The 17,903-nt window shown below is 38.2% G+C and overlaps 1 protein-coding gene across 1 annotated transcript in view; it reads left to right on the top strand.

The window, feature by feature from the left end:
- LOC137296373 (tetratricopeptide repeat protein 28-like) overlaps nt 1-17,903 on the top strand; it is a 197,447-nt gene that overhangs the window by 73,474 nt on the left and 106,070 nt on the right. The window contains exons 5-6 of the mRNA XM_067828159.1: nt 11-2,317; nt 2,696-2,836. Of these exons, the coding sequence (XP_067684260.1) occupies nt 11-2,317; nt 2,696-2,836 (2,448 nt within the window). The remainder of the gene's footprint in view (nt 1-10; nt 2,318-2,695; nt 2,837-17,903) is intronic.

Here is a 17,903-nt window from a genome sequence, read left to right as displayed (position 1 = left end):
TTTCTTTCAGGAGACCAAGATGGTGAGTGCCGTGCATATGGCAACCTGGGGTCTGCATATTTTTCCAAAGGTCATTACAAAGAAGCGTTATCAAATCACAGGTACCAGCTTGTCATCGCCATGAAGCTGAAGGACAGGGATACTGCAGCCTCCTCACTCAGTAGTCTTGGCCATGTATACACAGCAATTGGGGACTATCCAAATGCACTCAACAGTCATAAACAGTGTGTCCTTCTACTTAAACAGAGTGGTGATAAGCTGGCAGAAGCAAGGGAAATTGGTAATGTTGGTGCAGTTTATTTAGCTATGAACAACTTTGACAGCGCAGTAGAGTGCCATGAGGAGCACTTGAAAATGGCCAAGGAATTAAAGAGTCATGTAGAGGAGGCACGCGCATACAGCAACCTTGGAAGTGCTTATCATTACAACAGAAACTTTCAAAAAGCAATATTGTATCATAACAGTGTATTGAAAATTGCTGAACTGCACGCAGATAAGGCACTACAGGCTCGTGCATTTGCTGGTCTGGGTCATGCATCTCGATGCATGGGTAATACCACACAAGCAAAAAGCTTCCATGAGCAGCAACTTGATAATGCCTTGCAGACCAGAGACAGAGTTGCAGAGAGCAGAGCTTGTTCCAATCTAGGTATTATCTATCATCAGCTGGGTGAATATGAGGCATCACTAAAGCTTCATAATAACAACTTGCGTATTGCCAAAGCTCTTGGTGACAAAGCTGGACAGGGCAGATCTTATGGCAATATTGGAAATGCATATAGTGCACTAGGTCAGCATGAATTGGCTGTTAAGTACCACAAACTAGAACTTAAAATTGCCTCAGAAGTAAATGATCGGCACTCAGAAGGATCCACCAATGGCAATCTTGCTGTGGCCTACCAAGCTCTTGGTTTGTATGAAAATGCACTACAGCATTACCTCTCTCACTTGAATATTGCCAGAGAGCTTAAAGATTCGTCCAGTGAAGCAAGGGCTCTCAGTAATCTTGGTAACTTCCATTGTGCACGAGGTGATTTCAGAAGTGCAGTATCCTTTTATGAGCAAAACTTGAGCCTTTCACAAGAGCTCCATGATATGGAAGGTGAGAGCAAAGCTTGTTTTAGTCTTGGGTATGCTCATTACTCATTGTGTAATTATGAGGAAGCTGTTCGCTACTATGAACAAGATTTGTCACTTGCAAGAGAGATGAAAAACAGATTGTCATTGGCAAGGGCATATTGCAATTTAGGTCTTGCTCATAAGTCTCTAAAGAACTTTAATGACTCCTTAGAGTGCCAAAAGAAATGTTTGGGTTTGATGGATGCTTTAAGAAATAGTCCTGGCAAATTCCGTGCATTGGGAAATATTGGTGATCTCCTGTTAAAAACTGGAGATATAGATGAGGCCATAAAGGTGTATCAACAACAGTTGCAACTTGCCAAACACTGCCAAGATCAAGATCTACTTGCTGCTGCTTATGGTTCGTTGGGTGTAGCTCATCGTATGTTGGGACAGTATGACAAAGCTTTAGCCTTCCACACACAAGAATTAAATATCAGACAAGAGAACAATAACTTGAAGGGAGAGTGTAGAGCTCATGGTAACATGGGCAATGTGCACATGTCATTGGGAAATTATCTCAGTGCTTTCAAATGCTATGAGGAACAACTAGAGAGAAGTCGTGACTTGCATGACATTGAGTTAGAAGGACAAGCCTGTGGAAACCTTGGCATCACAAAAATGAATATGGGTCATTTTGAGGAAGCTATTGGTTTGTTTGAACAGCAGTTAGCAATGTTGGAACAACTATATGGAGAAATACCACTGAGGGACAAAGGGAAAGCTTTTGGAAACCTTGGTGATTGTTATGAGGCACTCGGAGACTTTGAAGAGGCCATTAAGTGCCATGAGCAGTTTCTTGCTCTAGCTCAACAATCATGTAATCTTCATGAACAAGACCGAGCTTATCGTGGGCTTGGAAATGCACACAGAGCTATTGGCAATTTACAGCAGGCTTTGGTTTGTTTTGAAAAGCGACTTGTTGTTTCTCATGAACTTAACAGCCTTGTTGCTAAGGCCTCGGCTTATGGTGAGCTTGGCTGTCTGCACAGCCTACTTGGGAATTTTGAACAGGCAATCTCATGTTTAGAACATCAACTAAGCATATCAAGAGAAATGGGAGATGAACAGTGTGAAGGTGATGCTGCTTGTGGGCTTGGTGGAGTTTACCAGCAAATGGGGGAGTATGAATCGGCACTCAAGTACCATCAGATGGACCTGCAGATTGCAGAGGCTGGCAACAAAACAGCCTGTCAATGTGAGTACAATAAAAACATGACTAATGCCTAAGTGATTGGTCAGGTAGTAATTTTGGTATTCAGAAATGGTTTTGTTTCTCATTCCAAGGTTATATCTTGTCTGTGAAAGGCTTGACATAAATGTTTGCTTGTTCAAAGCTTGCCTAAAGATACAGGGATGAAACTGTACACAACTGTTTTATTAACTTGTCTTTAGTGAATTCTCTTAGTTTGACATGAAATCAAGTAAATGAATTTAATAAGCTGCTTGTCATAAATCCATTATCAACTGTAAACATTTACTACACAGAAATTGTCAGACAAATCAACTTTTCGATGGCTCCTCTCAACAATGAATTTGTTCTAGAAATATATGAACCATATACATTTTTGCCCAGGCCGAGCCTATGGGAATTTGGGATTGTCCTATGAGTCCCTTGGAAACTACCAAGAAGCAGTTCGGCACCAAGAACAACATCTAAGCATTGCAGCACAAATGAATGACCGAGTTGCAAAAACTCTTGCATACAGCAGTTTAGGTATGTAAATATACTTCCTTGTTTTAAACATATTTTATTCACGGAGAAAAAGATAAGGAACAAGTTCTCCAACTTAGAATACCCTCTCCTTGGTATGTACATAGATAGTATAGATTCCTGCAACTAGAGATGACAGATGTGGGCAAGTAGGTCGTAGAAGTGAAAAAGAGATACAGCTATACAGAATAACATAGAAATGCTATACAAATCATTTTGTCTCAATGATGAATGATTGCACAAACTTGAATACATTTGTATTTTTGCATGATGATAGGCCAGCACTTCTTCTAACAAAAGTTTGAGGTCAACTGAAATACCAGCTGATAAACAAATGCACTTATCAGATAACATGAAGTTAACTCTCTCTTGTTTGTACAATGAACAAACAGGTAGTGATACGAATGCTCAATAAAATCACCACATGTACAAATGGGATCAGTTTTTAGCCCAACTCTGTACAAATCAGAGTTCAAACAACTAACAATATCGCAACTTGGTATGAATAATATTTAATTTTCTTTTACCACATGAATAATACTGAGGTGCATACTCATGGCTGTCAGTGATAGATGATTTAGAATTAGAAACACTTTTTGAATTACGAACTGTGGTTGATGAATTGTTCCAAGAGCATATTGTAGAAGGAAAAAAGGATTCTTTTGAATGTTTAAGTCTTGGAGTAAGAATCGCTATATTTAGGGAATTGTGTAAATTATACTTAGATTTAGAACCAACATTCAAAGGAAGGAGTTCTTTTAGATATGAAGGAGTCATTTCATGTTGAATTTTATACATCAAACATAGCCTTCATTTTCTACAACGAACTTGTAATGTTTCCCATCCAGTTTCAAAGTAAAGAATTTCTCGAGATGTATATGTTGGTAGACCAGTAACTATTCTTGCTGATTGTAACTGAATCTGTTCTCACTTATTTATTTGTTCGAGAGTACACCTGTCCAAGACTTCACATGCATATTTAAGATGCGGCCTAATGAACACGGTATAGATCTTATTGACAGTACCCCTACACAATACATATTTCAAAAGTCACAAGGAATTAACCATTTTTTAAACCTTTTGTATCATATTTTGAACATGACCATGGAGTAAGAGTAACTCCAAGATGTTTGTGATTATCAACAAGTTTAATTTTAACTCCATTAAAGTAAAGATGTGGTATATTGATATCATTTTTTATCGAGAATAGGACAGCTTCGGTCTTTTCTCCATTGTACTTTATTAGCCATCTTTCACCCCAAGTATTTAACTTACTTAAATTAGTATTTAGATTCATTTCAATAATGCTGTTATCTGTTGAAGAGTAACCCAAAGACGAGTCATCAGCAAATAAACATGTTAAGCAATCTAATTCATCAGCTATGTCATTAATGTAAACAATGAATAAAAAAGGAACAAGCACTGAGCCCTTTATATACTACCGACAGAAAATAAGGGAACCAAGAAATTGAATGTCGATGACTTTGACTGTGACAGGGTCTGTTATTGTGGCGTATCTCCCAAACGCAACATCCAATGACAATGGAATTTTGCATAATGCATGCCCAGCACGTGCTACACGTGCATACAGAAGTTAACTCCTGTAAATGTACTGGAGAAGTCGCAATCACTAATGCAATAGAGATTGACACTTACTGACAGAAGTGCCTCCGAGGCAGTACCTCGGTGAAGCAACAAAATGGAGAATTGTGGGGATGATAGAGGGGGGACATCATTATGTGAAGTTGCCCGGCAGATGGGTAAATCAAAAAGTGTAGATCAAAATCAACGACGCCACGACAGGATCGTCTCATTACGTTAATTGCTCTACGCGATAGGTTTAAATCAGCCCCTGCCATCAATGGAGAATTCTGCACACTCACTGGAAGACATTTCAACCTCAACCGTTAAAAACCGACTCTATCAAGCTCGTCTGAAAGCAAGACAGCCTTTTAAGGGTGTCACCCTTTCAGCTCACCATAAGCGCCAAAGATTGGCATGGGCTAGGCAGCATCAGGGACGGGCTATGCGCCACTGGTGTTACACCATGTTCCATGTTTTGCCTACGATTCACAGATGGCAGAAAATGTTGTTGGCGTCGGAGCGGGGAGCGATATGCCAGAGCAGTAATTCTTGACCATGATCGATATGGAGGTGTTAGTGTCATGGTGTGGGGTGGGATTACATATGACAGACGATCAGATTTGGTCATCATTAACGGAGCCATGACTGGTCAGCGATACGTTGACCAAATATTGCGTCCTGTTGTGGCTCCATTGGCTAGAGTTATCGCCGAAATTTTGTATTCCAAGATGATAATGCCAGACCACATCGGGCCCAAATTGTCTCCGCTTATCTCCGACAAGATGGTATCCAGACATTGGACTGGCCCTCTAAGTCCCCAGACCTGTCCCCAATTGAACATCTCTGGGACATTCTTGGTCGACGGGTGTACGCCAGGAACCCAGGACCCGCCAACCTGGCCCAGCTTGGTGCAGCTCTCCAAGAGGAATGGCGGGCAATACCACGGGCAACCATCCGGAAATTGATTAACAGCATGCCATCAAGGTGCCGTGAATGTGTAGCCCAACATGGTGGACACACCAGATATTGAACTTGACGCATAAAATTGATTTAGTGGATATTTAAAGCAGTTTCAAATTCGCTATTATTTCATTAGTTCCCTTATTTCTTGTCAGTAGTATACTTTAAACTTCCTTTCAGAAGTTTATACTCACTAGTGTATGTATAGTCACTTACATCAGGCAAGTGTTCTCAACTAAATTTTCCTAATTATTCCAAACTGTTTAAAGGTGCTGTTTATACGTGAACTGATGAATTGTAACACGAATATGTAACTTTGTAAAGATTATTGTCGTGACTTCAATAAGTGATGAAAATCAGTGAATATTGTCGAGTTCTGAACAAAACAACAATTCTTAACAAAGTATATGTGTTGAGTTCTTTAGCCTCAAGTTTCTGAAGAATTCATTCTTTCATCATCTTATTTCACCTATTCATCTGTTTCTGTTAATTTCATCAGTGGATGTAAAGGACGTAGACCTTTTTCTGCATCCTCACCTACCACCAACAACCTGTTCCCACAGAATCAGACTGCAGTGCATTGCAACTCCATGTTCCTTTTTCAAAGATGTAGGTTTTCTCAAACCCTCAAGCATTTGAGAGCATGTTATAAAAAATGGACAAGAAAAACATTACTCATGAAACCATGCCCTAACACTCCTACTAAGATAACATTGGAGACAGGCAATATTTTGGACATTTAGTCAGTACCTGGGGAGTCAGGTGTCTCAAATGTCCAGTCTGTTTGGACAAGACTAAACACAAACAAAAGATGTTCTAGAGGGTGGATCTGCTAGAGAAACTATGGGAAAGGACATCCTGACAAGGAGACTGAGGCCTGAAAAGAAGCTGACCTGATAGCGCCAACACTTCTCAGTCTTCAGCTACTTGAACTACTGCTTAGGACTTTATGTTGAAGATGCAGCAGTTTCCTGTGATGATTTCTCCAGGTGCAGGTGGTGGCCATCTATCAGCCCATACAGATTATTTGGCTATCATGATAGAACAGTTGATCCTCAGATGCATCAGGAAGTGATGTCACCTATAGTTTAGCTACAAGTTCCGCTTGGTGATAAATCAAGCAGGACATTGCCATCCTTTCCAGAACCACAAGATTTCAGTAGTCACCATTACGTCATCCTGGTGTTATTAGATGTAGCATTAACAGGAAGTAATTATATAATGTCACTGCAACCAAATTCCGGCTTGTTTGTCTTATCTGTTAGCAGTTAGATGCTGTTGTGTTAGGTTGTCTATTCTATGTTGAGGGCAAATCAATGTTTGAGGGCTAAAAGTTATTTTTAAATTAAAGTCAGCCTCTGGATTCAGTTTCCTGAAAAGAAGAAATCAAGTGTTACAGGGAACATTGTTTTCATTTTTAATAATAAGGGTATGCAGTTAGAATATGGGGAAAATACTTAGTCATATGAAAATGGTTATTACTTTTCTACACCATTACAAAGAAACTATGGCTTAGACATTGTCCTTAAAGTAGGTCATTGTGACTATGATTTCAGTTTTCATCAACAAGAGTCCATGAATTTCCAGGTATTTTCCTCCGAAAACAACCCAAAATATCATTTGACAAATAAGAAACTAGCATATTCAAATAACTCCTGCAAATAATATTTAACCTTTGTTACATAATTGTCAAGCAAGTGACAAATGACAAGTTTTATTTGTATTCTATTCAAACAGTTTGCCCACAGTGCACATTATTATTGTATATTTATATAGCGAACATATCCATGCAACTATTGCTTGCTCAAAGCGCTGGTATTAGTTACCCTCGATCACTGGATGTCCGTCTCAGCATCACATATTATCAGTCTCTACTCCCTGTGGTTAGTGTACAAAACTTGCTGCCACTAGGTGCACTGAGTTTATTGTGGCTCTCTTATCCTAACTAGGTACCCAATTCACAGCTGGGTGGACTGGGACACAGTCACAGTACTTTGTCCAAGTTTACTGCACGTTGCTGTACCCACAACTGGGTGTATGCACGTATTAATGTGGCCACTGTCTGGTCATATACCAACGGATTTGTGGGTTCTTTTAAGTGCATAAGGTTGTGTGACAACACAGAAAGAGGGTATAAACCATCAACAGCATGTTGTACAAGTTGCATTCACATGGTTAAAAACAGTCATTAGCATGTTGTATTGGTTGCATTTACATGGTTAAAAACAGTCATTAGCATGTTGTATTGGTTGCATTTACATGGTTAAAAACAGTCATTAGCATGTTGTATTGGTTGCATTTACATGGTTAAAAACAGTCATTAGCATGTTGTATTGGTTGCATTTACATGGTTAAAAACAGTCATTAGCATGTTGTATTGGTTGCATTTACATGGTTAAAAACAGTCATTAGCATGTTGTATTGGTTGCATTTACATGGTTAAAAACAGTCATTAGCATGTTGTATTGGTTGCATTTACATGGTTAAAAACAGTCATTAGCATGTTGTATTGGTTGCATTTACATGGTTAAAAACAGTCATTAGCATGTTGTATTGGTTGCATTTACATGAATATAAACAGTCATCATAAATATTTACATACAATGGACATATCGTTGTATCATTTATTTACAACGATATCAGATTGGCAAGTTTCTTTTCAAATACAGTGACAGAGATTTAATGTTTTGTGCCGGTAAATGCTAATAGTTGATACATTTTGAAAGTGGAAGAATTTGTATGATAGTATTCAGGTCAAAACAGTTCTCCACTTGTCTTACAATAAGGACAAATGAGTAGAAAATGATATTTGTCTTCAGTGCAACCAAGTTGACATTTTGTACATAATGCATTTGGGTTATCATAGCATTTGAACCTGTCTAATTGAACATTCAGTTTATGAGATACACAGCAACACTTACAATAAGACCTTGACAGGTCTTTTTTGTATATACGACAAAATGTTATGGATGTTAACTTCTTCTTTATTGTTTTCACAACATTTCTGGGCTATTCCTTTCCCCGTCTTCAGGTGGATGCTAACTAACAGTAGAACAGGATATATATACTAGTAATGTACATGAAGCCAGAGTGATGATTTAAGCATATATGTACAATTAAAACATAGCTGATGAAAAGAGAATTAAGATTTACAAAAGCTGGTATGGTGTTGTTACAATGTATTAAGCAATAGGAGCCAATGTATTTGATTGGTGTACAATAGTAGGGGGTGGATAGTCTAACAATGTACAAAAACTAGGATGAGATACTAAGGGTGGGATGAAGCTGTAACAGTGGATTAGCAGGTGATTGGTGAAGCCTTGCATCCAACTGATTACCCAGGCATTGGGTAGGTAAACCCCTTGGTCTCTGTTCATCTTTGGGACTAATCTCTTGATGTTGATAGCTTCTGTGATTTTGTGTCGTCGCCAGTCATGGATGTTGGATGCTATGATGGTTGTTGCTTGCCAGTCAATGAAGTGTGATGGATTGTTCACAATGTGTTTAGAAAGGGCTGACTTTAGATCCTGTTTAACCATGGTAACTGTTAGTTAGCATCCACCTGATGAAGGGGCAAGGAATAGCCCAGAAACATCATGAAAACAATAAAAAAGAAGTTGACATCCATAACATTTTGTCGTATATTAGAATACTGACTTCTAAATGCCTCTCAAGAACCTCAGGTCTTTTTCAGGAAACAATTCCAGAAAAGACATTCCAACTAGATATCTAAAGCAGATTTAAACCACTATGATGATTAAAAAATGATGACCTAGAGATCTTGCAATGCCAAGATACAGTTTTTGAAATTGTATGTCTCTACACCTTTGTGAGAACAAATTCCTGAATATGTTAATACCACCACAATCTTGAGTAAACTATACATACGAAAAGCCAGTTTCTAACAACAATATTCGAATGTGAGAAAACCAACATGGTTTATCCTGTTCATCAACTAGTCCTTGATCAATTCCATTAAAATAAGTCTGCACTGGTATCTAATACATCGACTATAATAACTAACACACAAATATCTTCTGCCTGTATCACCAAGAATTGCATTGCTTGGTGTCCTTCTGGGGACACCGAGACACACTTCTTTAGAAAATCAGTTGGAACTTTTTCTGTTGACTGTCTGAATGTATGGCCCCATATCTCCGAGTCATATAAAATGATTTGATAAATTTTAGAATAAAAAATTTTAATTACAGACTGAAGTTGTAAAGAGGGGAGAGATGTCATTAATATTTGTAAACAGGAAACATCTTTTTAGCCTGAATAGACAGGGTTGGATTGGACCAAACCAGTCTTGAGGAAATCATGAATCCTAAGTATTTATAATATGAGACACACTTCAATTCTGTACCTGCTTAAAACTACCACTCCAACCTTTTCAGTGAGCCACCATTTCTAAATGTTACTATATTTGACTTTTCCAATTTTACTTCAGAGCCCCATTTGATGCATAATTTCTCAAGAAAATCTAATTTCCTTTGTAGTCCTAAAACTGTATCATCGATCAACATAAGATCATCAGCAAATAGAAGTAACAAAATTTTCTTCAGGTTTTCTTGGACAAATATCCCCAACTCACTCTGTTCAAATTCTGCACACTAGCTCGTTAATAAAGAGGATAAAGAGAACAGGGCTTAACATGCATCCCTGTCCAACATCAGCTAATGTAAAAAAAATATCTGTTCTACCTTCTTTCACCTTAACACATGCCTTGACTTTATAATACATGTCACAAAGAACATTTTACCACCTATACCCCTTTCATGGAGAACATGTAAAAGCTTTTGTCAGTTTTCTAAATCAAAAGCTTTGCGGCAGTCAATGAAAGCAGCATGAAAACAATGTTTTGGTTTCTTTAAATATTTCTGACATAGTGTCTGCAAAGTAAATATGTTATCAACTGTTGAATTATTGCTTTTAAAGCCAGCTAGTAATTCATAAATAATACCATATATTTCAATCTACTTCCTGAATCTATCTTCCACAGTTGAAGAAAACACTTTACCTGAAACATTTAGAATAGATATGCCACAATAAATATTGGGATCCAAAGCCACCTTCTTTTTAAATATAGAAGCAACCATTCCAACACTATGTGTGGAAAAACACTTCAACTTCTTCAACTTCATTTATTCTCCAAAGACCACCAATGGTGGTATGAGAGTACATGGTAAACACATCAATCTTTACATACAGTCAAAATGGCGGCAGAGTCTGACAATATATTATAACAAATCAGTTGATGATATGACATGTCTGTTTCCTAACAGTTCTTATAGCAGAAGAGATAATATTCTCAAGTTTTTTTGTACAGTAAAATCTAAACAAGTAAACAAAATTTTATACGATACAATGTTTGAGTGTTTCAATAATTTAGTTGGTATTAATTTTTGTCTAGATTCGTTAAAGGCAGGGCAGCGAAAAATGTAGTGAAAATCATCTGCAATTGCTGGGGAGTCACAAAATTTACAGGTTTTATTTTCTCTTGGAATTTTATTCCAGAGCCCGGTTTCAATTGGTAGCCAATGATTGGAAGTTCTGAATTTTAATAATGGAACATAGATATGCTTGGGCAAGAATAGAAAGGCTTCAAATGAGGATAGAGTTTTAATATATTTATAGTATTGTCCCTTAGAGCTCATTTCTATTTTATTCCTCCAATCTTGAAGAAAATGATCTCTTAATCTGCATTCTACCATATTCAACAACCAGGTTCGACTAAAATTACTAGGGAACATGTACACATTGCTAAGTCCGCATGAGTTTAAGATATTTTCAACAAATTTAAGCCGAGGATGGGAATGATTAGTTACTACACTATCTAGTGACATGAGATTATAGATTACCTGCGATAATTTGGATTGGGACATGGTGGTAGTAGGTTTATGCCAATAACTAATAATTCTTTTAGATACATGGATACTGATAGGACATCTTCCGAATTCACCATATAAGAAGTAATTTGGTGTAGACATTCTGAGACCCGAGGCCAGTTTTAAAAATTTTATATGTATGGTTTCAAGTATATCAATTTTACCATGGCCCCAAAATTCAGAGCCATACAACATGATAGGTAAAATCATTATATCAAACGCTTTAAGCACACAGTCTAGTGGTAAGTCATTATTTCTTGCCATTTTCAACAACAAAAACATACATTTTTTGGCCTGTGTAGCTAGTACATTAATACCGAAGAAAACCTTTCTATTTTTGTGAAAATTTAACCCCAGGTAGTTATAATTATCTACTATATCAATTTCATTTGTGCCTTAATGAAACGATAGCTTATTTACTCTACACTTCCAAGTTCCAAAAATAACAACTTTAGTTTTATCACTATTTACAGTCAGTCTCCACATCTGGCAGTACCCATGAAACTGGTCCAGGGACCTTTGCAGGGATGCTGCTGAGGTAGCAAATAGTACGGTGTCGTGTGCATATAAAAGTACCAGAAGCTGTATGTAGATTACATTCATATCATAGTTATTAATAGATATATTAACGCCATTACAATCAAATGTTTTTAACCATAATTCTAAATCATTTATGAAAATAGAGAACAATAAAGGAGAGAGATTTTCTCCCTGTCGGACCCCGGAGAAACTTGGTTAAGATGCCGATTTTTCATAATTAAACTCTATACTTGATTTGATGTTAGAGTACATATTTTGAACTAATGTAAAAAGCTTTCCCTGAATACCATAAGATAACATTTTTGACCAAAGGCCAACTCTCCAGACATTATCGAATGCTTTAGAAAAGTCAATGAAAGCACAGTACAGCTTGTACTTATTATGCTTTAGAAATTCAATGACTGAGTTTAGAACAATCTTATTGTCGACCGCAGAGTAACCTTTACGAAATCCGGCTTGACAAGGTGATAATAAAGAATTGGTATCTAAGAATCTGGATAATCTACAGTTAAGTATGCTAGTAAAAAGCTTTCCAAGACAACTTAAGATTGTAATCGGTCTATATGAACTCGGATCACATGAGTCACCTTTACCGTTGTAGATGGGTTTGATGACTCCAATTGACCATGATTCTGGAACTTCTCCTGTGTCCAATACAACATTAAAAAGATTTTCTAAGAATGGGAGAAATAAATCTATGGAGTCAATCATGTAATCATTTTCTATAAGATCTTCACCTGATGCTTTGTATCTTTTTAGTTGTGAGACTACATCGGAGATTTCCATCTGTGTTATGGCAGCGTTAAGAGTTGAGCAGTTTATGTGTACATCCGTATCATTATCCAATTATCCAATCACCATTATCCAATAGAATTTCAAAACAAAGGCTACTGCTTTCTTGACGAACTCGGGAGGGATGCCATCTAAGCTGGCAGATCTAGCATTTTTAACTGATATACGAGCTTTCATAATCTCAACTTGTGAAAGTGGATCAGAAGGAATTATCACAACTACAGCAGCTCTCAATATCATGATTTGTTATAAAATTTACAACAGATTTATCAAACGAAGAGTGGTTTTCGGAAGTATCAGTATCAGGATAAATTCTTAAAATATTCAAACCAAATATCAAGTGCAATGGATGCATCCTTATCCTTGACACGCATCAAAGACTTAAGTTTGCACCAGAACTGTTTGCAGTCCTTTTCAGCACCAGCTGATTTAATGTCCTGAACCAACTGTTTTTTGTTCAACTGCTGTTTACTACGGCACAAATTTCGAAAATCTTTTCTGTAATTCAAGTAATTCAAGCATGTAATGCGGGGGGATAAAGTCGATGCCTTGTCTGTCCGTCTGTCCATAATCATTTTGTTTCTGGAGCATAACTCAGAAACTGTTCAATATCTTTTGACCAAACTTGATATATATAATAACCTTAACCTATGGTTGTGCCTTTTGCTATTTACAGATTTTTGGCATTTTAATTTTTTGGTTTTTCCATGGAACATTTTGGTGTCAGTCTGTCTAATGGTGGGATGGGCTTCTTTTCCGGAGCAGAACTAAATATTTTTCTACAAAACTTGGTAGATATATCAATGAGAACCTAAAGTGGTGGTGCCTTTTACTATTTACATGTATTTGTGATTTATGATTTTCTTGGTTTCTATGGAAACATTTCAGACTTAGTCTCAAAATGGAGGTATGGGCTTCATTTCCAGAGCAGAACTCAAAAACCATTAAATATTTTTCTGCAAAACTTGGTAGATATGTGTGGCAGACCAGAAAGTGGTGCCTTTTGCTGTGTACAGGTTTTTGTCATTTATTATTTTCTTGGTTTCCATAGAAACGTTTCAGACTTAGTCTCAAATTGACAGGTGTGTTTCGTTTCCGGAACAGAACTCAAAAACATCTGAATATCTGTCAGGAAAACTTGGCAGACGTGAGGCAGACCCCAAAGTTGTGCCTTTTGCTATTTACAAAGTTTTGGCTTTTTTATTTTTCCTGGTTTCCATGGAAACAATTTGGACTTACTCTCAAAATGGATGGATGGGCTTCATTTCTGGAGCACAACTCAAAAAACACTTCTTATCTTTCAACAGATCTTGGCAGATATATGAGACAGATCTTGAAGTGGTGCCTTTTGCTGTTTACAGAAATATGGCACTTATATTTTTCATGATTTCCATGGAAACGATTCAAACTTAGTCTAAAAAATCATCAAGTAACTGTCAGATGATTTGTCCTTTCAAATATGTGGGGGCCGGTGGGGATATGTCATCTTCTGATTCTAATCAAATCGATTAAACTTGGCATCACAAACCATGAGGAGGTTCTCTGAAAGAGGCAGAATAGTTCTTGCGTATATCATGTTAAAGTTTCCACATGTCAATTTGTCTGTATCATTTCCCCCAAATCTGTGTCTCACTGTGAACAAACCTTCTCAGTTGTGACCGCTATCTTTGTTGACACTGGCAAGCTTGGTTGTAATGGCAGCTTAGCTGATTGGCTACTGTGAGAATTCAGAGCCAGCAAGGGGAAGTAATAAAATTATAGGGCCGAGCGGTAGATGCGTCCAGGGTGTAGTGGTGACTTATCATAACGTATTACCCAGGAGATGCTGAGGATGGTACAATGCATGAGATGTGATAAGTATATGTACATACAATTTATGGTTATTTATTTTTCAATTTTAAAAATATTTCATATTTTAGGCATGGTGGGTTGACCCCCTCCCACACTACCTTGACATCATGATGTGCAAGGCCAGGGTTGTACACTTGCATAATGCTGACATTGCCTTGCTGAAGTTTTAATTTTTAGAAAATATGTTTCATAGTTTTATGTTTCATATATGCGTATCAAGTTAATCTCATTGGGCATGAGGCCATTAAGTCTTTCTGGAACCCTGCTGTCCTCGCCATCGGCCATCAGTTCTTGACATTTCTTACCCTTTGGCACTGACCAGCTAGGCTGTTAAATGGAATACAATGCCAGAAGGTTTGATGCCATAGCAGGACAGCCTTTTCGAGGGAAAAGGGAACCCTGCCTGGCTTACCATGGTCACTCTTGCACAAATAATAACATTCCTCTCATTTCCACAGTGCCAGTGGTGTTCACCAAATTGATGTTGATCACAGTGCAGGAGAGGAGAATTGTTGCTGACACAATTCTGGCTTCACACAGGGATTTGACATACGTTCAGTATGAGGATAAATGGGTCTCCTTTGCATGCTGTTGTGTCGGCAGAGGGATTCTTGATCTCTTTTCTGCATATTTAGTACAGGAATTGGAGTTTCTCAGACTAGGTTAGAAGCCAGTCTTGTCACTTCAACCTTTCAAGATTAGTCCATGGCTATTTATCCTAGACAAATTAGTCCTCCGTGGAATCGTTCTTGATTGGCTGTCAAGTTCTCTGTACCACAAGTTCTTGTCGCAGTAACATCATGTACCCTCGAGGTTTCTTTGTTACCCAAGCGCTGCGGGCTGCGGGATTAGGTGGTCAGGCTCGCTGACTTGTTAACACGTTATCGGTTCCCAGTTGTGCAGATCGATGCTCATGCGGTTGATCACTGGATTGACTGGTCCAGACTCGATTATTTACAGACTGCAGCCATATAGCTGGAATACTGTGGCGTAAAACTCACACTCACTCACTCACTCACTCACTCACTCACAGAACTCAAAAAACGTTCAATATTTTTCCACAAAACTTGGTAGATATATCAGTCAGAACCTAAAGTGGTGCCTTTTGCTATGTACAGGTTTTTGTGATTTATTATTTTCTCGTTTTCCATGGAAATGTTTCGGACCTAGTCTCAAAAGGGAGAGGTGTGTTTCATTTCCGGAGCAGAACTCAAAAACTGTTTAATATTTTTCTGCAAAAACTTGGTAGATATATCAATCAGAACCTATAGTGGTGCCTTTTGCTATGTACAGCATCTTGTGATGTGTTATTTTCTCCGTTTCCATGGAAACGTTTTGGACCTGGTCTGAAAAGTGAGAGGTGTGTTTCATTTCATTTCATTTGGAACTTGGTAGATGTGTGGCAGACTCCAAAGTGGTGTCTTTTGGTGTTTAAAGATTTTTGTGATGTATTATTTTCTTGGTTTCCATGCAAATGTTTTGGACTTAGTCTCAAAATGGAGGGGTGGGCTTTGTTCCCAGAGCACAACTTGAAAACCATTTCATATCTTTCAACAGATCTTGGCAGATATACGAGACAGATCTTTAATTTGTGACTTTGCTGGTTACAGATACATGGCACTTATAATTTTCATGAATTCCATGGAATGTTAGCAAAACCCACTGAAACCAATACATTTGTCATGCAGATGATGTTAGTGCCAATTGAGGTTTTGCATGTGCAGTTGATCATGTGATCTTTGCTTCGCAAGTTTTCTTCATTTACACGTGTTTGCATTGGCCTCAAGAATTGAAAGAAATCTTTTAAAACCACAGTCCTAATGGTACTCTAAATGCCACGATTGTCAAATGTGCAATGTGAATCTGCTGTTGGCATGTTGCAAGCAGGAAGATCAGTTATTGACGTCGCAAGAGCAATGGGATGCAGCTGTTGCCTTGTGTATGACTTGCGAGGTGGTGTACAACAAACAGGCACCACTTCTGATTGCCCATAGACAGGTCTTCCATGTGTGACATCATGAGCAGAAGACCATCAAATCGTACGTCACCTATGTGACGGATTTCGGCCGGCTACACAAACCACTACTAAGATGTTTAGAGGTCGACTGTCGACCATTCGAAATCAGTTGCGGGCTGCCAGTCTCCATTCTCGATGTCCATATCATGGGCCAATATTGACGTTGTTTCATAAACGTCAATGTCTGCTGTGGGCTCAGTGTTACCTCCGTTGGACCCAGAGAGACTGGAATCGAGGCGTCTTTAGTGATGAATCCAGATTTACCCTCAGATTCGCAGATGGCAGGCATAGAGTCTGGAACGTTATGAACAATATTGTGTACAGGAAGTCGACAGATTAGGGGCGGAAGTAGGGGTGCTTTCTGTGGAAACAACCGCTCCCGACTTCTGGTCATCCAAGGAAACCTCACAGCTGCTGCTTACCGCGATCAGGTGCTTACCCCTGAACTTGTTCCTTTCATGGCAGCTCATGACCCATGTTTACAGTTCCAGCATGATAATGCTCAGCTGCATACTGCAATGTTGACATGAAATTTCCTTCAAAACGCTTGAATCAGTGTCATGGACTGGCCATTGAGGTCCCCTGACCTTAATCCAACAGAGCACGTTTGGGATGCACTTGGGAGAAGGCTTCTTGGCCTTGGGAACCAACCTCAGAATTTGCAGGAACTTGGCGTTGCCTTGCAAGAGCAATGGTGCAGAATCCCCAACAACGTGCTCACAAGCATCAGCCAGTCGATGAGGAGACGGTGTTTGGCAATGGTGAATTCGCGGGGTGGACATACACAATATTGAACTGAGAAATTTCGAATTTCTATTCTTGTGGCTAGATATTCTGTATACCCATGTTTAGGAACAATGGTGTAGCCTAATGGAACTGATTGTGGCACTGTCAGTGTATCAAGTACATCACACAGATCTCAGCAATGAAGTAATAGCAATTTAATCATCTTACCATCTCTTGTTCTTTTATAGTGCCCTGAAGAAACAATGTGAAGTTGCTTTTCTGATTCAGTATACTTCCTCACAATCCCACACACTAACAGCAAGATGAAGGCTCCCACTTTGTGGAATCACATGCCATGACAGAAAAAAAAAACTGAAATACATTATTGTGTAAGTTTACATTTGTGGTAAATAAATCATTAGAACTCTATATTTTGAGCAGAGAAAAGTAGTTTTTATTTTTATTTTCTTCTTGGAAAACATTTTACAGTGTGTATATGTGTGCTTGTTCATGTGTCTTTGTTTGTGAGTGGGTAGGTAAAGAGGACACTACATTGCTAAGAGACAAAATACTCTTGACACTGATATGAAGGTGAGCTAAGGAACATTTTCCTCCAATGTTTGACATAACTTTCATACGAATTATCCATTTGCCTTGACAATGATTCGATAAAGATTACCAGAAGTGCCTCTGTTTATATGTTTTATTAATA

Source organism: Haliotis asinina, chromosome 1, assembly GCF_037392515.1.
Source record: "Haliotis asinina isolate JCU_RB_2024 chromosome 1, JCU_Hal_asi_v2, whole genome shotgun sequence".
Lineage (NCBI taxonomy): Eukaryota > Metazoa > Mollusca > Gastropoda > Lepetellida > Haliotidae > Haliotis > Haliotis asinina.
Note: the sequence above shows the minus strand (reverse complement) of the source record. Positions and strands in the feature narration are given on the sequence as shown.